General features: G+C 41.9%; 2 protein-coding genes across 4 annotated transcripts in view; one reads left to right on the top strand and one right to left on the bottom strand.

Annotated features, from left to right (window-relative positions):
• Positions 1-22,982, top strand: Lrrc39 (leucine rich repeat containing 39). Its single transcript, XM_059266151.1, has 9 exons — positions 1-130; positions 3,627-3,816; positions 8,791-8,896; positions 10,509-10,665; positions 12,031-12,167; positions 16,872-17,017; positions 17,755-17,907; positions 19,370-19,506; positions 22,840-22,982. The coding sequence occupies exons 2-9, from the start codon at positions 3,677-3,679 to the stop codon at positions 22,890-22,892; spliced, it is 1,029 nt and encodes a 342-aa protein (XP_059122134.1). The 5' UTR covers positions 1-130; positions 3,627-3,676; the 3' UTR covers positions 22,893-22,982.
• Positions 21,297-23,572, bottom strand: part of Trmt13 (tRNA methyltransferase 13 homolog) — a 20,708-nt gene continuing 18,432 nt past the window's right edge. For all 3 annotated transcript variants that reach the window (XM_059266150.1, XM_059266148.1, XM_059266149.1), the window contains one exon: positions 21,297-23,277. In XM_059266150.1, coding sequence (XP_059122133.1) covers positions 23,082-23,277 — 196 coding nt within the window. In that variant the 3' untranslated portion in view covers positions 21,297-23,081. The remainder of the gene's footprint in view (positions 23,278-23,572) is intronic.

Genomic DNA, 23,572 nt, shown 5'->3' on the forward strand with positions numbered 1-23,572 from the left:
TTCTCACTTCGTTACAGCCTGACAGAGGAGTTCAGTCATTTGGATCCACACTGGAAAGAAAATCACCTCGTGTTTCTAGCTGAAAATCAGGACCTCTGGGTATGTGTGTTGGCTGCAGCATCCCCCAACGGTGAGTGCTTTTCCAGAACAATTTTCCTCCGTTCCTTATGCATAAGTGAATTGCCAATGATGACTTCACTATGTGTGTAAGTGCACCCATGTAGTACTGGACTTGAGTTTAACTTATGAGTCCTTTAGGGGATTGTCCTCACTCACATATTGTCACTCTCTGGGACATAGGAGATAGGCTTCCCTGCAAGCAAGAATTTAAGATTGTATTTCCCTGACTCTTTTTTTTTTTTTTTTTTTTTAACTTTGGGAAGCAGACTCCCATCGTGGTATCAGCATGCTTACCTCACTGCTAGGCTAAGTGCTTTTCCTCACAAAGCAGTTAGATGCACAAATGTGTTATTATGAGCTTGTTTTCTGAATCTGTCATTTTAGGAAAATTAATATTAGAGATGAGTAGTATTTAATGTCAAACAATGAAATAAGTTAGCAAATGAGTGTTTATATATAATAAAACAATACATATATGGAGACTGGTGGATTCACAACATGCCCCCACGGTTGGGCATGTTTGCGCATGCCCGGCGGATCTAGACACTTCCGCCTAGCCAGTTCCAGGTCAAAATAGCCATTTCTGGGTCAAGGCGTCTCACGTGACCAGGACCCCGTGGCTTTGCATGGTTGCATAAGAGCGCGCAACACAACCATGTGATCTATGCGCATGCGTGGAGTAGCTACATCGACCTGTGTACGCATGTGCCACCCAGCCTTTATAAGCCGGCGCCATATTCCCGGCCTTCTCCTCCTTCTTCTTCCCCACACACGTGTCTCTCCGCAGGCCTGAGTACTCATCTGTCTCTTTCATCTTAATAAAACTCTTGTTAGTGGATTCTGTCGTGTTTTGTGACATTTCCTCGCAGGGTAAGAGCGCCACCAAATAACTAACAGAGACAGCGTGCATTCTTTAAATATTTTTATTTTATATTGTTGAAAGTATTTAGTACTCGCTTCAATTTTATTAACATCTGACACAATAAATTATAGGTCACATGCCCAGGCAATTAGGTCACTAGTCCATGTTCTCTATGGTGTCTTCCCCCACCATCTCTCCCTTTCTTCTTTTATCCATCTGTCCTTTCCTTCCTTCTCTCCCTCCCTCCCTCCCTCCCTCTCTCTCTCTCTCCCTCTCTCCCTCCCTCCCTCCTTCCTTCCTTCCTTCCTTCCCTCCCTCCCTCCCTCCCTCCTTCCTTTCTTCCTTCCTTCCTCCTTTCCTTCCTTCTTATTTTGGCAAGATGTTGTTATATATTCCAAGCTGGTCTCAAACTCACCATCCTCCTGCCTCAGCCCACCAACAGGCATGTACCATTATGCCTAACACCAAGGTTTATTTCCTGTAGAAAGATTTCACACTCAATTCCTGTCTGTGGGCTTCATGCATTCCTGAGAAATAGTACCCTATTAATCCTAGTAATTTTCTGCATATTTCTAATGACATAGCCACCCTAATTTTTTTCTTGTAACAGCTCTTCTCTGCTTCTTTTTCTGTCTACCCCCATGCACCTTGAGTAATTTTAATCCATGGAAAAGTAAATCTCCAGGAGGCATTCGTTATTTATTGTCGTCATCATCATCATTGTCATCATCATCTTGATACTTTGAAAAGTCACTGTTGGGGACTTGTTCACATTGCATAGTGAAGGCCTAGTCTACCTGTTACTGAGAGGGGATGTGTACACCTTGTGTATCACCTATGCTCTTCAGAGTAGTTACAGTCAATTTACATTCCCACCAACGCACAGCACTGGGGGAAATTCCTCACTCAAGCTTGTACCGATACTGGGTAGAGTCAGTCTGTTACTATCAGCCATTCTGACAGGATGTGTGTAGATAGTTTATTTTGGTTTAATCTACAGAATCCTAAAGCTAAGTACAATTTATGATTTTTTTTTTGTCATTTGGATTTCCAGGGTTTTTTTCCATCTTATTGTTCCTCTTTGATTGCTTTTTTTCTTTCCTCTTTTAGTACATGTTAAGTGTGAGCACTGGGTTTCACCACAACACGTTGATGCATACATGTAGCACACTCTGCTCACAGTTACACTTCTGTGGCCTTCTCTTGCTTCTGAACTTTCTATCTTCTCTGTGAGTCACTTTCTACTTCCTAATAGTTCTCCTACTCTTTCTCTTGAATTTTTAGAAAAGTTATTTATTTATTATATTATTTTTGAAACATATGTACATGTACATTTCTGTGAGCGGCCAGAAGATGGCATCAGACCCCCATGAACTAGAGTTACAGACAGTGGGGAGCCTCATGATGTGGGTGCTGAGAACCAAACGTCTGTCTTTGGGAAGAGGAGCAAATGCTCTTAATCACTGAGCTGTCTCTCTAGCCATCTTTAAAAACCATAGGTTTAACTAATCTCCTTGTGTGAAAGGCCTATGTGGTAGACACAGCTGGAGCCTGGACCCTCTGAGGTTGTCAGGCTTGGGGCAAGCACCTTTACCTGCTGGGCCATCTCGAGGGCCCTAGACTTATGTACCCGTTGTTTAATAACTTTCCCATGGTTGGATGCAAGTCTAGTCGTGGGTTTTCGTCCTTATGCATGACATGGTAGCAAAGCTCCTGCTCCTACCATGCGGGCTCTTCTAAGATTTGCTTTCCTCACGGGAATGTCAAAGGCAACAAAAATCCTCACATCGTGTCTTACATGGGTTTAAAATAAGATACGGTGTGCAAACACGGGGAGAACAGCTGGGCACACTGGTGTGCAAATATGGAGAACAGCTGGGCACGCTGGTGTGCAAACATGTGTAAAACTGGTGTGCAAACATGTGTAGAACAGCTGGGCACGCTGGCGTGCAAACACGTGGAGAACAGCTGGGCACGCTGGCGTGCAAACACATGGAGAACAGCTGGGTACGCTGGTGTGCAAACACGTGTAGAACAGCTGGGCATGCTGGTGTGCAAACACGTGTAGAACAGCTGGGCATGCTGGTGTGCAAACATGTGTAAAACTGGTGTGCAAACACGTGTAGAACAGCTGGGCACGCTGGTGTGCAAACATGTGTAGAACAGCTGGACACGCTGGTGTGCAAACACATGTAGAACAGCTGGGCACGCTGGTGTGCAAACACATGTAGAACAGCTGGGCACGCTGGTGTGCAAACACATGTAGAACAGCTGGGCACGCTGGTGTGCAAACACATGTAGAACAGCTGGGCACGCTGGTGTGCAAACACATGTAGAACAGCTGGGCACGCTGGTGTGCAAACACATGTAGAACAGCTGGGCACACTGGTGTGCACCTGTAGTGCCACCTATGTGGAAGCTGAAGTGAGAGGGCTGCTTCAGCCCAAGAGTCTGAGGCCAAACCGGGCAGCACGGTGGGCCTTGTCTGAATAAACTGTGAGTGGAGGAATGAATGAGTGAATGGATAAATAATAAACAGAGTTTGGGGAAGATAGAGGTGCTCAACAAACATTGCCTCTCATGATTGTGGTGGTGCTTGTGAGTATTCTGAAACATGATGCTTCTTCCCCTCTCTCATACTTAGGTCTTTCCTGGGTGGCCTGTGACTCAACTCTTCAGAACTTAAGGAAGTAGATGACTCGACTACAATGTGGAAAAATCATGACAGAAAATGCGGTTTGTACTGGGGCCGTCAATGCTGTCAAGGAAGTCTGGGAAGAAAGAATAAAGAAACACAATGAAGATGTGAAGCGGGAGAAGGAATTTCAGCACAAGTATGCTATGACTTTTTTTTCTTAGATTAGTGGAAACTTATAACTTCATCATTATAAAAAGGTCACTTAGTAAGAGCTCTGCTGAATTTGATAGATTTTTATTTACTGAGAACTCAAAATAATCTTCTTTAAGGTGCTTTATTTTTATTTTATGTATATGAGTGTTTGGCTGCAGGTAGGTCTGTCGACCACATGTGTGCAGTACCCATGGAGACCAGAAGAGGGCACTGGATCCCTAGGAACTGAAGTTACTGACAGCTGTGAGTTGCCATGTGGGTGCTGGGAACTGAATCCGGATCCTGTGGAAGAACATGAAATGCTCTTAACTACTGAACCATCTCCCCAGCCCTCAAAATAGTCTTTAATTTTTTTCTTTTTTTATTATTTTGCATGCATGAGTGTTTTGCCTGCCTGTATGTCTGTATTCCTCTCCCATGAAGTGCCCTCAGAGGCCAGTAGAGGGTGTCAGATCCCTTGGGACTGGAATTACAGATGGTTTCCAGCTGTCTTGTGAGTGCTGAAGAGTCAAACCCTGGTCCTCTGGAGAAGTAGCCAGTGCGCTTAACCACTGAGCCATTGCTCCAGCCCTCTCAAACTCTTCTTAAAGGAAATAATTGACTCAGATGGACTATGTGTTGAGAGTAACAAAAGGATGTTTGTGTGTGGAAACGGAGCCCTCCTTAACACCCATAGAAGTGTGGCTTGTATGACAGTCTAATTTTCAGGATTATATCCACTAGAAACCTAGCGTGCACCTGACAGGAGAAGACGGACATATTCCCCAACCTATCTGAATGGCCATGAGCTGTAGCCAGAGCCCCCCGGATCACATGATTTCTTAATAGAGGAGGGCTGTATTTTAATATTGGGCTCTCAGTGCTTCTGAAATCTTGACATTTGGCCTACTTTCCTGATTGGTTGCCTTCAACCTAATCTTGCAGGAATACCTCCTTTCTTTGTGAATACCAACATGGCTCCCTGCAGTTCTCATTCATGAAGCAAATGGCAAATAGCTAATAGCTACTGTCAATTAAAAAAAAAATAAGAGGAAGTTCAACTCCAGCGGCTCCAACTGGGGGGAAGGCAATTGCAAAAGTGTCCGAAGCACAGACTCCACATTGTTAGACTCTGCGCCCATTCACCTCCCTCTGCCAGTTCCCGTGTGTGGTTTGGCCCTCAGGTTAGCTTCCTTTATATCCTAGGCTACTGTGTGTGTGTGTGTGTGTGTGTGTGTGTGTGTGTGTGTGTGTATGTGTGTAAGAGAAAGAGAGAGAGAGGCACTGGCCTTGGACTCACAGAAGTCCATCTGCTTCTGTCTCCTAAGTGTTCAGATTATCCAGGAAATAAATAGCTAGATCTCAAAAGCAAAACAAAACAAAACAAAACAACAACAACAAAAAGAAAACTATGGGCTGGAGAGATGGCTCAGAGGTTAAGAGTACTGACTGGCTGTTCTTCCAGAGGTCCTGAGTTCAATTCCCAGCAACCACATGGTGACTCACAACCATCAATAATGAGATCTGGTGCCCTCTTTTGGCCTGAAGGGATATATGCAAGCAGAAGCAGAACACTGTATACATAATAAATAAATAAATGTTTAAAAAAAAAAAAGAAAACTACTTTCTATTAACCTTAAAAACAATTTCACTACAAAACCATCTCCTAGCATTATAAAACTCGGTTTTGCCAGGTGTGGTGGCACAGGCCTGTAATCCGAACTGTTGGGAAGCTGAAGCAGGGGGACGATGAGTTTGAGACCAACAAACACAGTGAGAAAGAGCTGTGGAGAGCAGGGAGTCAGACTGTGAAGCTGGGGCCATGCTGTTCTGTTGGTTCATTAGAAAGTTACAACATGAGAGAGAACACGAGGAGAGGAGGGAGGGGGAACTGGGGTTGGTATGTAAAATACATTTTTAAAAATTATAATAAAAAAAGAAAGTTATAATATGACGCCTCAGCAATTCTCCTAAGAATATAGCCCTAGAAATGAAAATATACCACCTGTGAAAGGTCAAATAGCAATTCATTTTAAAGATGTGTGTGTGTGTGTGTGTGTGTGTTTAGGTGTTCAGGTGGGTGTGTACATGGGCAAGTGTACATGTGAACACGCAAGTGGAGGCCAGAGGTAGATGTCAGCTCTCCTCCTCAGACACTCCCCACCTTATACATTTGCGTGTATGTGTGCATGTATGTATGAATGTGAGTGTGAGCATGCAAATGCATGTACAGGTTAGTGCTGGGTGCCTTTCTCAGTTACTGTCCACATTATTATATTATTATTATTATTATTATTATTATTATTATTATTATCATCACAGAATCTTTCACTGAACCCTGGGCATTCTCTCATCATCCCATCTCCCCTCCTCTGGGGTTACAGATGTGTCATGGGCTCACACTGGTGCTGGGGATCTGGACTCGGGTCCCCATTTTACTACCTCAGCTGTCTCCATAGCTCCTGTTTCAAAAGATCTTCAATAGGTGGAATGATGCTCCTAGGGTCAGGCGGCACTCGTTCTAAGAAGCCAAGTAAGAACAGATTTAAGAACAGAAAAGGGAAATAATAGAACATGAGGCAGCTTGGTCATTCCAAACTTACTTTTCTTATAAAACCAAGACAAGAAGACAGAACTATAAACATAAACAGCTATGTCACATCAGACTACCTCACGCTGCCTTTAGGATTAAGTTAGGATTACGTGTTAGGATTATGGCAGAGGGAAATTCATTACTAAACTAATTGGAACTATGTTGGTGGGGAAAGGGGCTGTCACCTGTCATGATTTTTCAGAAGGCCAGAGAACTCTTTTGTTCTTGTGACATGGAACTTGTCTTAGTCACTGTACTATTGCGGTGAAGAGACAACACGACCAAGACAACTCTTATAAGAGAAAGCATGTAATTGGAGCTTGCTTGAAGTTTCAGAGGTTTAGTCCATTATCATCATGGTGGGGAACAGTGTGCAGACAGGCATGGTGCTGGAGAAGGAGCTGAGAGTTCTACATCTGAATCTGCAGGCAGCAGGAAGAGAATGCCACACTGGGCCTGGCTTAAGCATCTGAAACCTCAAAGCCTATCCCCAGTGACACACTTCCTCCAACAAGGCCACCCTTACCTTCTCAAGTAGTGCCAATCCCTGATGACTAAGCATTCAAATATATGAGCTTACGGGGGAGGAGGCTTCTTATTCAGACCACCACAGAACTTTATTTTGATTTTTTCAGTCTGATTTGTTGAGGTCCAGTTTGGTCCAAAAGAATAGCTTTTTTTTGGCCGGGCGGTGGTGGCGCACGCCTTTAATCCCAGCACTCGGGAGGCAGAGCCAGGCGGATCTCTGTGAGTTCGAGGCCAGCCTGGACTACCAAGTGAGTCCCAGGAAAGGTGCAAAGCTACACAGAGAAACCCTGTCTCGGAAAAAAAAAAAAAAAAGAGGCTATTCTTTTTTTTTTTTTTTTTTTTTTTTTTTTTTTTTTGGTTTTTCGAGACAGGGTTTCTCTGTGTAGTTTTGCGCCTTTCCTGGAACTCGCTTTGGAGACCAGGCTGGCCTCGAACTCACAGAGATCCGCCTGGCTCTGCCTCCCGAGTGCTGGGATTAAAGGCGTGCGCCACCACTGCCCGGCAGAATAGCCTTTTATAATCGTTATTTATCAGTTAACAAAGAGACATGTACACAAAGGTTCTTAGCAATGTGATATAGAAGAGCCAAGACATACAATTTTTAGCTGATGGATGACCAAATGAATGTGATAGATTCGTACAGTAGCGCCATCCCACCATCAAAGGAAGTACATTGCTGATTTGTACTATACAATGTGGATGAACTTTGAATTGTGCTAAGGGGCCAGACACACTTATATATTGCCCTATTTGCATGAGACACAGAACAGGCAATTGTATAAGTACAAAAAAATAGTGATGATCAGGGAGGGAAAGAGGGGACGAGGAATGTCTGCTAATGAGGATTGAAGGGGACATTTTTTTTTTTTTTTTGAGCCAGGGTTTCTCCATGTAGTTTTTGGTGCCTGTCCTGGATCTCGCTCTGTAGACCAGGCTGGCCTCGAACTCACAGAGATCCACCTGGCTCTGCCTCCCGAGTGATGGGATTAAAGGTGTGCACCACTGCCACCTGGCTGAAGGGGATTTTTGAGTGATAAAATATTTTGGAATTAGATAGTGGAGACAGTTGCTTGATGTTGTGGATTTACATAGACAATCGTTGACTTGTACACTTGAAAAGGTTGAATTCTATAGCATGTGAATCATATCTTACTAATGCTATTAGAAGCAAAATACAGAGAGAATTGTGATACTTTTTAAAACCTTAGGACTGAGCTTAGTATGTGCAAGGCACTGTGCTAGCCCCAGCACCAAAACAAATAAACCAACCTTGAAGCAATAGTGTTAGTAAATCCAAGACACGGCCCACTCTCAAAGGCCAATACACGTGAGGAGAGCGCTAATGTGAAGAAATGCAGGGTTATTAAAGGGCCAGCACCTTCAGAAGATGGGAGGCTGTCATTGCCTCAAAAAAGACCATCTTAAGCAGCTCGGGGACACAAAAGAGATTTTAGAAGATGTGGTGGTTTGAATGAGAATGACCCCCGTCGGCTCATAAGTTCGAATGAGTGGCCCCAGTTAATAGAACTGATCGGGGGAATTAGGAGCCACTGCCATGCCTGTCTGCTTCCTGCCATGATGAGCACTGAGCCAACGGTACTGGAAATCAGATGAAAGGTTGTTGCACGGGTTAGCATTGGCTCCATGCAACATTTTTTCTTTTATGCAAAATCACATTTAATTACATTGTTTCCCCCTTGTCTATCTTCCCTTCAGCCCTTCCCATTTAGCCTTTGCTCTCTCTCTCAGATTCATGCACGGTCTCTGTTTCCTTCACTGTGTATCAGTGGTTTGGATGGACCTTTTGAACGCTACTTTTGCCATTACCTATGAATAAAAATGTGTCCTGTGTCTTAGGCTGGTGCGGATCTGGGAAGACCGGGTAAGCTTAACTAAGCTGAAAGAAAAGGTCACCAGGGAAGATGGGAGAGTCATTCTGAAGATAGAAAAAGAAGAGTGGAAGGTAAGAGCCCTAGAAGCAGTTCTTGATCACCCACACTCTGGACTGAGTGAAGGCCTGAGAGGATTGGAGACCGTCTTTAAGATCACGGGAGTTAAAAGTTCTATTAATAGCACAAGTGAATTTGGGCAACATGAACAATGGAAAAGAAATGTAAATGCATGATTTTTTTTCCCGAAGAGTTTCTTTGCTCCCACCCCACCTGAACTCAGATCCCTTGTGATATTATTCTCTAGATCCTTCTAATAAGCAGATAGCCCCTGTGCTCTACAACAGTGATGACCAGGCTAACACAAATCACATAGCTAAACTAGCAGTTTAGACTTCAAAATGGAAGGGGGCATTTCTTGTTAGGTATCCCCCTGATCGATATTTTTCTCTCCCTCATATGGGTATGAACACACATGCACAGCTGTGCTCAATTACATCAGATAGACTAATTTTTACAAGGGTTTCAAACCCCTGGATCAGTGTTTGTTTTTCATTCATGGAGGTATTGTTAGCTATGTGGTCAGTTTCCTAGTTCATTTTTTTATTTGGCTTGAAAGGAAAAGGCACAGAGTTCAGAGTTCAGAGTTAAAAAAAAAAAACTTTGAAAAACCTCATAAAATAGGCACACACCTTTAATCCTAGCACTTGGGAGGCAGAGGCAGGTGGATCTCTCTGAGTTCCAGGCCAGCCTGGTCTACATTGTGAGTTCTAGGACATCCAGGGCTCTGTAGAGAGACCCTCCCTCAAAACAAACAAATATCTAAAATACTTAATAAAAGAAGTGGAAGAGAAATTCAAATCACCAAAATGATTTTTTGGAATATTCTCATTTTCAATTATGTATGTGCTCTTGGATAGTCTAATAAGTACAACAGAATCATTCATTAGGACAGACATCTATGTGTGTCCATTACTGGCCAGAATATGATAGTTTTGTTTATTCTGCTATGGTTGAGACTTAAAGATTTAGCAATAATAACTTGTATAAAACTGAGAATAATTTTTGTTTGTTTGTTTCTTGAGACAGGGTTTCTCTGTGTAGCTTTGGAGCCTGTCCTGGAACTCGCTCTGTAGCCCAGGCTGGCCTCGAACTCACAGAGATCTGCCTGCCTCTGCCTCCCGAGTGCTGAGATTAAAGGCGTGCGCCAACACCGCCCGGCGAGAATAAATTTTTAACAATTAAAAAAATAATAAAAGCCAAGGTTTGAGTAGTAGAAGTAGGCCAAAGTGCTTGGAAATGTCACCAATTAAGGGAAAAGTATCCTCAAGTGCTTCTGCAAATCCCATGTCATCACAGCAGAGCAGAACAATGCTATAATACTCTAGGCCATATCATCACAGCAGAGCAGAACAGTGCTATAATACTCCAGGCCATGTCATCACAGCAGAGCAGAACAGTGCTATAATACTCCAGGCCATGTCATCACAGCAGAGCAGAACAGTGCTATAATACTCCAGGCCATGTCATCACAGCAGAGCAGAACAGTGCTATAATACTCCAGGCCATGTCATCACAGCAGAGCAGAACAGTGCTATAATACTCCAGGCCATGTTATCATAGCAGAGCAGAACAATGCTGGAATAACCCAGGCCATGTAATGATTGTACACTCATTTTACTTTAGATTCTCCCTTCTTCTTTACTGAAACTGAGTCAGCTACAAGAGTGGCAACTTCATCGGACGGGCTTGCTGAAAATCCCTGAATTCATTGGAAGATTCCAGAATCTCATTGTGCTAGACTTATCTCGAAACACGATTTCAGAGATCCCCCGAGGAATTGGTAAGTAAAATAATTGCTTTTATTCCTGTGCTATTTTATCTACCTGAAAAATGGACTGTTTTTCCTTTCACTTCCCTCCCCCCCTTAAAATATATAGAATAAAAATCTTATCCCTGAAGCCTCAGAAAGTTTTAAACATTTCATCTAACTCAACGCTTCAGGGGATTGAAACTCACACTGGGCAGTAGATAACATTTCAGTTGATAAAAGCTTTTGGGAATATCCTGTATATTTTGAAAACATTGCTGGTTTAACTATTTATCTTAGAACACACTTGCGGCAATAAAAGGGGAAAAAGATTCATTAGACGGTGGGAAAATGTTCCCAAATGAAAAATTGCTCAGGATGTAGTGTTCCGTTTGGGGGTTTGCGGTTGGAGATCAAGCCCAGTGAAGGGGACTCCCGCACAGCGATGGCTCTCTCCCGGACCCCGGATTAGGTACAAACTACACCCAATCACCTGTTTTCACAGACAGATCCTTCATTAAGTGGGGACTCAGGCAGAAAACAGCAGCAAATGGCCTTACAGGCATAATTTTTAAGAGAAAAAGGGGAGGTCTGTGTTTAGAATGGGCTAGGGTGTGGTGGGAGAGGGCTGAGGGAGAAGGGGAAGGGGGAGAGGGGAGGGGGGCAGGAGTGTTTGTCCTGGAGGAGCGAGGGGAAGGGGGGCAGGGGTGCTTGTCCTGGAGGGGCGAGGGGAGAGGAGCAGGGGTTTTTATCCTAGAGGGGTGAGGGGAATGGGGCAGAGGTGTTTGTCCTGGAGGGACACAGGACTGCCTCTGGATTGAGAGGAGACAGACGTGGCCCATAGGAAAATGGCGATTTGTAGAGGTAAAATGGGAAACCCCGTGTTAGGATGAGGTATTTAATTTTAATTGGGCATGTTAGTTAGGTGAACCAAAGTGGGTTTTTGATAGCTGGATTTCAGTAGTCAGCCTCGGGAAGAGGAAGTGGTCAAATAAGGGAACAGGCCTTGCTGGCTAGTTTTAGGAATGTAATCTGATGGGTTTTAGCAAGGCAGAGGGAATGGGGAGAAGGACAAGGCCTGCCAGAGCCACAAAGTGGGCGAGTGTCCCATTACCCAGGGTCTGGTACATGCTAGGCAGGGTCTGTACCATCCATAGCCACCTTGATCAAGGATATGGAGTCTAGATAAAGCAGAATAAAATACCACTGCCTTTCCTCCTACAACACGATAAACGTGCCCTGGTTTAAAGATGAGAAAAGGGAAGAAGGGAATAACTGAATTTGCCAATATGCAAGTAATTTAAGTATGTAAGCAGCACTTAGTGACAGGAAACACCAAGTCCACCTGCTTCCTATTGTGTATTGTTAGATTTATTGTTGTTGTTTTTAATTATGCAGGACTGCTCACTAGACTGCAGGAACTGATTCTTAGCTATAACAAAATCAAGACTGTCCCCAAAGAGCTGAGCAACTGTGCCAGCTTGGAGAAGCTGGAACTGGCTGTGAACAGAGATATAAGCGACCTCCCTCCGGAGGTCAGAAGGTCTAAATGTCTGTTTGGTTGGCATCTACTAACAGTTTGCTTCTCGGCCATGTGATTGTTGTGGGGAAAAACAGCAAACAAAAAACTTGTGAAGCAGTGTTATGAATTTTATTTTAGGAAAGAAATACGTAGTGAAAAGTAAGTCTTCTCTTAGAACCAACTCTCTACTTGGCATACAAGACTCCTCTCTTGCTGGCACTGTTCTGCATTATTTCTGGACTGGGTTTCTCTCTGTGGAGAGAAGACAGAACTTTATTTAATTTAATATTCCCATAATAAGGAGAAGCCTGGGTTCCTGTAGTGGTTATTCATACATGCTTGATTATTTTGGAACTGCTAGGGATTGAATCCAGGGTCGCATGCATGCTGAGCAGACACTCTGCTACTAAGCTATATCCCCAGCCCTTGAGGCTTTTTGTCTGTCTGTCTGTCTGTCTGTTTGTTGTGAGGCATAGTCTCATAGTGCAGCGTGTTGTGACCTTAAACTCCCTATTTAGTCTAGGCTGGCCTCGATCTCTCAATTCTTACTCCTTAGCTTTTTGAGTGCTGGGATTAGAGGTGTACGTGATGTCCGTGAATTAGAATCCACTTCATGCTTTTTTGAATGAATATGTATGTAATTGCTATGAAGAACAATGAGAGAATAGAAAATCTCTTTTCCTAGTTGATTTTTATAGCATGCTCACTCCTGAAATAGACAAAGAGTATGACATGAATTGTAGGAAGTGTGCTTCATGCTGACATCCTAGGCTTTTCCAAGTAAAAAGTAAGCTAGCAGGTTGGAAAGGCTCCTGCCTTTGACTTAGTGTCTTGTCATTGGTTCAATTAAACTGACAAAGACATCCGTGTTACCTTTCAAACAAACTAATGCTCTTAGAATCAGCAAGAAATGTCTACACTTTTTCTGCCTTGAAAACATGACTTTACAAGACCAAAGTTAAGAAAAATAATAAAATAAAACAGAAGGTACAGTTTCATTTTCTTACTTTATTTTTTGAGTGTATCAGACTTTTCTTTCCCAAACCACTGGGCATGTTACTAGTAATAGTCAGCTCCTCCCAGTTTGCTCTTGAAAACATAGCATATGTGTTTCATCACATTAGAATATTCTAATGAAAACATGAGGGAAATGGTGATAGGAACAATTTATACGTGTAGGAAGGCCAGAATGCATGTTTTCTAGAACATGTGATTTTGTTTCTAGGATAGACTCTGTCACTAACAAGCGATGTGAACTTGGACATGTCATTAACCATTCTCTTCACCTTAGATTCTCCAGGAGACAGGTCACTGTTGTATGACAAGACTTTTCCTGGGGAGACACAACACACATGTCTATTCACCCCAGAAAGGGAGCCCATGACAGACCAAAATATAGATAACACCATAGTCCAACTTGGTGAACCATGAGTTTTATTGGGGTTCCTTACAGGAATATGGATGAAAAGTTACTTACAGGAGCAGAAATGACTCCCAGACAGCTGCACCACCAAAGTTCATCCCTGCATGGGTGACAGCTCACAAAGCTGGGAACCTGGAGCACACTACATAGCCTGTAGGCCGCTCTACAAGTTGGAGTGTCCTTTCCAAGCGACAAATTTAGTCCAAACCTCTTCCAGGCAGCTGGTCTGGTCTCAGAGTCTTCCCTTCCTTGCCTCTTGGCTTGTCTCTGAGTGACTCTCAGCAGTCTCTGTAGTTCACTCTGGGGAAGAAGGACCCTAGTGAATCTGGTCAGTTTCAGGTACTTCCTGGAGCTAATTAGAGTTATTTACCTGGTGGCTTACAGAGCTTCCCTGCAGGATGGAATGTTTCAATTTCAGAGGAAACTGCTACTAAAATATTAGAAATACTATTCCGAGATCTGACCCAAAGACCATTTAATGCCACAGTGTGTCCTCTAAGTAGCTGTGTATCCTTGGACACACCCTCTAATATTGGATTTCTGTTTTCACATCTAAGGCTGTCAGACAGGTTTATTATCTTTCCCATGGTCTATAATGAAAAGAGTCTAGATAGTGTGCACTTGGGGGCAGAGGCAGGTAGAGTTCTTTGAGTTCTCAGCTAGCCTGGTCTACATAGCAAGTTGCAGGCTAGCCAAAGCTACAGAGTTCGAACATGCCTCAGAAAAAACAAAACAACAACAGAAAGGATTTTAGTACTACTGAGGGGTCAGCAACTGAAGATTTTTCTGTCAGACATTAAATTGTACCCACCTCATTCGTATATGTACCTGTTAACACAAACACTTTTTTATACTCCACATTGAATCATCTGAAAGTTTGAAAAGTCTGATAACAGTTTTCAGAAATGCATTTTTTTATTCATGGCTTGAATTAAAAAGCTGGAGAAACAGCATCGCCTACAAGATGGAATCATGCAGCTTCCTGTGTTTGTGTGCACGTGTGTGTGTGTGTGTGTGTGTGTGTGTGTGTGTATGTATGTATGTATGTATATATGTATAGGCCAGATGTCCTCAGGCATCTTTCCCAATCATGAGCCCCATGGACCCTTCTGTTTCTGTTTCCCAGCGCTGGGGTTTCAGATGTGCTACACATACAGCTTTTTACTCAAGTGCTGAGAATCCCAACTCAGGTCCTAACTCTTACCCACTAAGCCATCTCCTCAGCTCCTGCTTTTTTGCACTAACTACAAAACACTGTATTTGTGTACTTCTTGGTGCAGATGGTACAGAAGGAATTCAAAATACAGAACCGCTGGGCGGTGGTGGCTCATGCCTTTAATCCCAGCACTCAGGAGGAAGAGCCAGGCAGATCTCTGTGAGTTCGAGGCCAGCCTGGGCTACAGAGTGAGTTCCAGGAAAGGCGCAAAGCTACACAGAGAAACCCTGTCTCAAAAAACAACAACAACAAAAAAAAACAAAAAAAAAAACCCAAACAAAACAAAACCCAAAATACAGACCCTTGGCAGCCAAGTGGGTAGGCTGTTTAGTGTGTTTTGTAAATGTTAATTAAATTCTTATATCTTAAAGCTTCCAGTAGGATAAAGAGGAAGGAATTTTGTGGCTTTAGGTCTATAACAGCTTGAGTTCATCGAGTTACATGAACTCTCTGAGTGATTTTATTCATAAAACAGAAATAATGACACTGCCTTTGTGTGGTTGCTGTCATAATTATTCATTTATTTAAGTACAACCGGGGGCTAATCACATAATTAGTTTTCTCAAATAAAAGTGGAAAACAGAAATAACTTAATAGATACTATTTTTTACGTGCATTCGTGCTTTGCCTGTATGTATGTCTGTGTGTGAATGTCAGATGCCCTGGAACCGGAGTTACAGACAGTTGTGAGCTGACCTGTGGGTACTAGGAATTGAACCAGGGTCCTCTGGAAGAGCAGCTAGTGCTCTTAACTGCTGAGCCATCTCCAGCCTCAATAATAGATATTTTTAGATTTTTTTTAAAGGAGCTCTAAGCATTACCATGAATACATTTTAAAACTGATGAGAGAATCCAGGCATGGTGGCATACACCTTTAACCCCAGTGCCAGTCCAATATAATCCTCAAATGTGAGAACCATAAAATAATACATTCCATGAAAAAAATATTACTTAGAAAGGCAAATATTTCCATATAGTAACAAAATATAAAAGACGTGCATAGTCATGACAGATACGAAATTTGGGACAGGCACTAGCTCTGAGAAGCAGGGTGACAGGATTGCCACAGTAACACATTCTTCTTCTTCTGCTGAGCACAGTGCTGTGTGGTATAAGATCCGCAGTCACTCATTGCACTTTAAACCAGAATTATTATGGAGTGAGCTCGATGTTTGAGACAGTGAATGCGAGTAAGTCAGTAAGGCAACTGTTATCTTTTTTTTTTTTTTTTTTAGATTTATTTATTTATTATGTATACAGTATTCTGCCTGCATGTGTCCCTGCAGGCCAGAATAGGGCACCATATCTCATTACAGATGGTTGTGAGCCACCATGTGGTTGCTGGGAATTGAACTCAGGACCTCTGGAAGAGCAGTCGGTGCTCTTAACCACTGAGCCATCTCTCCAGCCCGCAACTGTTATCTTAAAGAGCAAGTTTTCCCTTATAATTCTCAGTTGCTGGCTGAAAATAAACATGAGAAATATGAGAAATGCTTCCTGGGGTGGAGGATACTTTTGCCACACAGGTCCTATTAACCCTGGAACTTGGTTATCTTGGAAGACAAATTGTCTTTGAATAAAAGATTTTCATTTCATTTTACTGGGAGCCCAGACTACCTAGTGTGTTGTTGTTTTTTTGAGACAGGGTCTATTGCATAGCTATGGCTGTCTTGGAACACACTGTGTAGACCACGATGGCCTTGAACTCAGAGAAATCCGCTGCCTTTGGCTCTAGTGCTGGGATTGAAGGCATGTACCACCACACCTGCCTTTTTTTTTTTTTTTTTTTTGAGAAAGTGTCTTTGTAGCCCAGGCTGCCCTCAGTCTCTGGGATTATAGGCATGTACCACCATGCCCAGCTTCCATTATCCTTCTATTTTATTTATTGTGGACTCCTGTGTCTAAGCAAAGCTCAAGTGTAATGCCAGAAGTTATTCAGTTTTATGTGTGATTTGTGGACTGCTAGTTATATAAAGCTCGTGCAATATGAACTTTTTATGTGAAATAGTTTACCAGTGTGAGTCTTCTAGTACTCTACATTGTGGACAACTATTTAAAAAGCCCACTTTCCTTTTTAGCTCAGCAAGCTGTTAAAACTCACCCACCTTGATCTGAGTATGAACCACTTCACCACAATCCCTCTTGCTGTGTTGAACATGCCTGCCCTTGAGTGGCTGGATATGGGAAGCAACAGCCTTCAACAACTTCCTGACAGTCTAGAAAGGTAAAATTGATGCTACCGGCAAGTCAAAGCCACCTATGAAAAAATAAGAAACAATATACCCGACAACTAGGAGCCCATAATAATCATAAAAGACCCAATTAGTTCAAAATGTATTCTTTCAGGGAGTTATTTACATTTATTTCAAATATGTAAGAGGATTTAGGGAAGGGAAAACTAATTGCTTTCAAGACATTACCAAGAACATGCCACAGTAATCACACCGCTTAGTGCATGCCAGGCACTTCTGCGTACACTACTAAAGGATGAGGGAACCGATGCAGAGATGTTTGTCACTTAGGCCCAAGGCTCAGTGAGTGACATTAACTGGATTTGAACCTAGGAATCTTGACCCAAGTCCATACTGCCTTGACCAGAATCAAATCAATTCTTGATTTTTAAGATTCATATTATGTGACATTTACAGCTGTTCATTTAGAAAACTATAAAAAACATGCAGTGTAAATGTTTTCATTTCTGCCCCTGCATGAAAGCTAGTCTTTAATCAATTCCCTGATGTAGTTTCCCTGGCAACATCAGGTAATGAGAAAGAATGAAGTCTGTCAAAAGAATAACTACATTTTTATTAAATGTTAAATAATTAATAACTAAATTATTAAATTAATTTTAAAAATTGAAGGTTAAATGATTTTTAACCTTCATAAATTGAAGGTTATGATACGATGAGGCCAGCTTTTCATATTCAAGGTGACTACTGATTGCAGCATTCTATTTTCCAGAATGCAAAGTTTACATACATTGTGGCTACAGAGGAATGAAATAACATGCCTGCCAGAAACAATCAGAAATATGAAAAACTTGGGGACTCTTGTTCTCAGCAACAATAAACTGCAAGATATTCCAGGCTGCATGGAAGAAATGACAAATCTGAGGTACAAGGGTGTGGTTACAGCATGGCACACTTACTCCTGGGAGCAGAATGACTACAGACCCTGACCGACACATTTGGGTTGTGATTTATATGACTGCATATTTGAGTATTTAAATTTTCCTTTTGTGTATGGGTGTTTTACCTGCACACCACTTGTTTGCCAGGTGCCCATGGAGGCCAGAGGAGAGCATTGGATCTCTTGGAACTGGAGTCACAGAGGGTTGGGCTGCCATGTGGGTGCCGGGAATTGAACTTAGGTCCTCTCTAAGAGCAGCCAGTGCTCTTAACTATTGAGCTATTTCTCCAGCTTGAGTGTATATATTTTAAACATATATTCTAATGCAATCCATTTTTGACCAATTTTACCCTGAAACATGGAATATCATACCATGTATTTAGACTTTAAAATTCTCTCAGCAGTGTTTTGTATTTTTCAGTCTGCAGGCTTTGCACATGTTTAAATTCCATGAATATTTCATGTCTTGTGTTATTATATACAGTCTTAAGTCCATTGTCTATGTCTTCATTCTTCATTATATTGCTCATCTCATTGGATAAAAATCCAATTGACTTTGTATATTAACATTATATCTCAGGAATCACCCAGTCCAAGGATCTTTTTTTTTTTTTTTTTTTTTTTTTTTGGCCCTTCAGGATTTTCTATGAATGCAATAACTTTTGCTGTGAATAAAGTCAATTTATTCCTTCATTCAAAAAAAAACCCCATATATTTTAAATTTTTAAACCCCAATGCTTTAAAAATTTCATGAGTGTGACTCACATAACACCAATCTAGCTTATTCAAGAAATAATTCTTGAAACTAAAATGGTACTGGGATTTATCAGTTTAAAGAATGTTCTTTTGTTGGTGACAATATCATGAAAATTCTCTTTATACTGCTAACCAACGCTTTGCAATACAAAAATCAAAAGAATAAAATAGTGACGTTTCCTTCTGAATAACTACAAATAGGCACAGGTAACTGTATTAGCCTATAGAAAGCAGACTTTTTTTTTTGCTACTTATTAGAACATGAATAAAATTCTCTCCAAAATGTAATTTTCTGATGGAATGAGGCAATGGATACCCAAATTGAGAACCTCCACAACAAAAACCATTCATACATTGACTTATCCAGCAACTTTAGCTTTGTACTTGATTAAGGCATCGATCCATAAAAACAGGCACAAACTATGTTCATAGCATTAGTCATAGATTTATGATACAACTTGCTCTCATCGCATTAACTACATGTTATGAACTACTAGTTCTCTTTGTAAGCTCTGGGGAGAAACACTGTCTCTTCTTGGGGTATATTAGATATACCCAGCAAGATAATCAGATATTGAAAGCAGTTGAAAATAGTAATTCTATAGACTGTCTCTTGATCTTTTCCCAGGGAAATAAATGTACATGCACTTCTATGGTACCTATAAAATACTGTTTTCTGGTCGACTGCTAGGTTTGTCAACTTCCGAGACAACCCGCTGAGACTGGAAGTGACGCTTCCTCCCAGTGACTGCGCAGAAGGAGAGGAGGAACAGGAGCTGTTTGGGCTTCAGTTCATGCGTGCATATATCCAAGAGTCACGGCGAACAGGTATGAGATTTATGTGTTGTGGGAGGCCGGCTTCCACCTCTTAAAACAGTTCCTATGAGGAGGAGAGAGGGATAAGAAACTTTTAGGTAGAAAGATATTGAAGAGGAGAAAGACAGAAATACAGGATAGCTTCGGGAGGACCTGGGTCAAAACCCAACGGCCCCTTCTATCTTTTCAAAAGGGACAGGGGCGGGGCAAAAGACCTCCCCCTTGCTAGATCAAAGCACACTGCACAACCAACCCTTCCAAACACCTGGTAACCACACCTGTGGTCAAATCATCCCTTTATGTAGCCCTTCTGGGTAAAGCAAGCTCAGATTCTCTGACTTTGAGTAATTTGGGCCTTCACAATATACAACACAGAGCTGGGTGGTGGTGGCACACGCCTTGTAATCCTAGAGGCAGGCGGATCTCTGTGAGTTCGAGACCATCCTGTTCTACAGAGTGAGTTCCAGGACAGGCTCCAAAGCTACACAGAGAAACCTTGTCTCGAAAAATAAAATATATATACAACACAGATTAAATATTTTGGGAAGAGAATGCATATACAATTAAGTTCTATCTTTCCATTAATTCTTTTATGGATTTCTTATTCTATCTTGTCTTTTCCATCAAACTGGCCAACACTTAAGAGGGGAAAATGAGTTTTGGCTCTGGTCATAATTTTGGTAACTACTAGGAGAGAAGCTGTAAAGATAGTCTTTCAAATGGAATCAAGGAAATACTTCCTCAGCTGCACTCGCTGCATAATCAAGGGAAGGAAACCGTACTTCTCCTTGTTTCCCTCTGTAAACATGATTCTCCAGTGCTGGGGCTCAAATCCACAGCTACACTCCTGGCCTAGATTTTAATTCATTGATTTTATGTGTGGGGGCATTTTGCCTGCATGTATGTCCGTGCAGCATGTGCATGCAGTACCTGCAGAATCCAGAAGAGGGCATCAGATCCCTTGGAACTGGAGTTAGAGAGTTGTTAGCTGCCATGTGGGTGTGGGGGAATTTAACTAGGTCCTGTGGAAAAGCAACCAGTGCTCTTAACCACTGAGCCATCTCTCCAGCCCCCCCAATTTTTTTCTTTATTAAGAACTTTTCTACTCACTCTACATACCACCCACAGATCCCATCTCCTCCCTCCTCCCACTCCCCAGCCCTCCCTCCCAAGCCACCCCACATCCCCACATCCCCACATCCCCGAAATCAAGGTCTCCCATGGGGAGTCAGCAGAGCCCAGCACACTGAGCCTAGGCAGGTCCAAGGCCCTCCCCACTGCACAAGACTGTGCAAGGTGTCACACCACAGGCACTGGGTTCCAGAAGCCTGCCCATGCACCAGGGATGGATCCCGATCCCCATGTCTGGGTGCCCCCCAAACTGTTCGAGCCAAACACCGTCTTCCATATCCAGTCTAGTCCGATTCCATGGGGGCTTCACAGCCACTAGTCTACTGTTCATGGGCTTCCACCAGTGTGGCCTGTCATCTCTGCATGTCTTCCCATTGTGATCTTGATGTCCTCCGCCTGAATCCCTCCTCTCTCTCTCATCGATTGGATTCCCAGAGCTCAGCCTGGTGCCTGACTGTGGATCTCTGCATCTGCCTCCATCAGTCACTGGACAAAGGCTTTATAATAAAGAAAATAGAGCCCCCAGATTCTTAAAGAATCATTACTTTTTTTCTTTTTAATCAAGTGGCAGACATGTCAGCTGGAGCATGAACACACCTTCCTCATCATTCTGTTTTTCTATAATCTACAAGGAATAATTAAAAAAAAATTTGACTTGGGGGTGAAAAACATTGAGAACATGGACTTTATTCCACAGTTGGAATATGAGGCATAATATACAGATTACAAACACTTCATCTCATAATTTAGAATTAAACATTTCTATAATCAAGAAAACCAGAGGAACAAGGCAAAGAACACTATCTTGTTAATAAAGGCAGTGAAATAACAGCATAGAAACAGAAAACCCTGGCTTTGTAATTAGTACAAATGGAAAGAGCTATGGATGCAAAAGGGAGATTTTAACTCACTCCATGTACCAGTCACTTTGAAAAGGAGTGCAACCACAGTGCTAGCCTTTCCTTTAGGGGACCCTCCCCGGTATCCAGAGGCTGCTTAGCAATGTTCTCTTCAGAAGGAGCCACTGGTGCTACTGTAGGTCGTGAAAACTCTATGCTTGGAACCATTCAAATTGGTTTACCTGTGATACCTCATGTGATATACACAACCTTGTGAGGTAGGTTTTATAACTGTTATCATCATCACTATTTTAAGAGGAGAAAATTGAGGCACAAAGAGATGAAGTAACTTGCCAGCTGAGGTGGTAGGGTTGGAATTTAAACCTAATTAAACACGAGATTCAATTAAAACAGAAAGGCCAGGAGGTAAGGGTGTTTGGCTTCTACTTAGTCATAGGCCCACCAAATACAGATAGTGATCCCAGTGTCATTCTAATATCTAAAGTCAGTGATTCTGAATCTTCGTCTTTGCATATTTACTAACAACTAAAATAATGTTTACAAATGTAGAAACAAATCCAAGGTAAGATGTGGAAGAGGAATATTCTTATGACATATATGGTTTAATATTTGCTTGGGCATAGAAACTACTTATCAGTTATGTAAAGCCTAAATGTGAGGTTTTGGTTTCATTATATAATTTGTACTTTAATCCAAATTACTTTTTCTGCTGGCATGGGCACATGATTTTAATCCCAGCACTTGGAAGGAAGAGGCAGGGGTATCTCTGAGTTCCAGGCTGGCCAAGGATTAGTAAATGAGACCCTGTCTCATACAAACAAAAACTAATTATTTTCCCAAACAGGAGAAAACCTACTTATTTTTTTATAGTTACATTTATACATAAGAGGCTGATAAAAGATACTGAATTAACTTTAGAAGCTACGTGCAACTTTCAAATTTGATTGGTGATTTGTTTACAAGCAACCTTCTCTAGAAGTTTGCACTAGCTAATTATCCATCAAAGACCTAAAGTAAGATTATTTTCCCCCTGAAATCATCTCTTCGGTTCTGGAGTCATGGACAGACTCTTGAGAGCACAAATCCAGGTATGGCTCTGGAACTTCAATGGTGATGTCATTTGCCAATTCCTACATTTCTAAATTTGTCTGCATTTGAGAAGATGGCAAGTATTCTTTCTAGACCCATTCTGAAAAAAGTCCCACACTCAGACTGACCCTTGTTGCAAAATGGCATTGGTTATTATAACTGGAGCTCAAAAAATAAAACATATCAAATAAAACCAAAGATAAATTTCCCAGAATACACATAGTTTATACTGTAATTATATGTTGATGTATTATATGTGTTTCAGATGACCAAGTCAACGGTCTGACTCTGCCAGTCTCTATACACTCTGATGGATAAAGTAATTCAAAGGGCCCTGCTGAAAAGGAATACTTGGTGAATCCTCTGTTTGGACTTTGGAAGAAAAAAAAAAAAAACACGCACACACAAAAAAAAGTTATTTATATTTTTGTGAATATAAAAATATAATTTAAAAGGAATGTAAATTTTTTGTTTGAGATGACAAGTGACGTTCACACTTCTTTTCTGTTACTGAGTTGCTTCCTGCGATGACAGATGAGCTGGTACAGCAGTTAGTAATACGTTCTCCAGAGACACCAACGGCTCTGTATAGTACTGTAAGGCAGGATGGAAGCCTTTCTGCTGTAAATACTGGAGTCGGCCTTGGTCAATCAGCAGTTTGCAAAGATGTCCTATATTCTTCTTTTCTTCAGCAGTAAGAGCTCTACGGTGAATAAACACACGGAGAGTTAAAGCTTGTAAAAGTTCCTGAGAAGCTTGGTCACTGCTGTCCCCTAGGAAGCTGCTAAGTAGGCGGCAGTACAGGTGCTGTGTCTGCTGCTTTCCAGACTTGTCAAGACAAGATGATCGCAATTCAAATGTGTTTTAGCCTACTCCAAAATTAGACTGTAAACTGTACTTCCTGGACTAAATTGTTGATAGCAGTCATCTGAAAAAAGAATCCTTCTTCCTAGTCAGTTTCACTTTCTATACTTGATCTTAGCCAAATGACTAAGAAG

Source organism: Peromyscus eremicus, chromosome 6 (genome assembly GCF_949786415.1).
Source record: "Peromyscus eremicus chromosome 6, PerEre_H2_v1, whole genome shotgun sequence".
Taxonomy (NCBI): domain Eukaryota; kingdom Metazoa; phylum Chordata; class Mammalia; order Rodentia; family Cricetidae; genus Peromyscus; species Peromyscus eremicus.

What these genes read in the sequence shown, in the direction of transcription:
- Lrrc39 (XM_059266151.1), top strand. Translation starts at nt 3,677, where the DNA reads ATGACTCGACTACAATGTGGAAAAATCATGACAGAAAATGCGGTTTGT. An exon ending in AGAGATCCCCCGAGGAATTG is followed by an intron (nt 10,666 to 12,030) that starts GTAAGTAAAATA and finishes TTAATTATGCAG; the next exon opens with GACTGCTCACTAGACTGCAG. An exon ending in CTTCCTGACAGTCTAGAAAG is followed by an intron (nt 17,018 to 17,754) that starts GTAAAATTGATG and finishes TCTATTTTCCAG; the next exon opens with AATGCAAAGTTTACATACAT.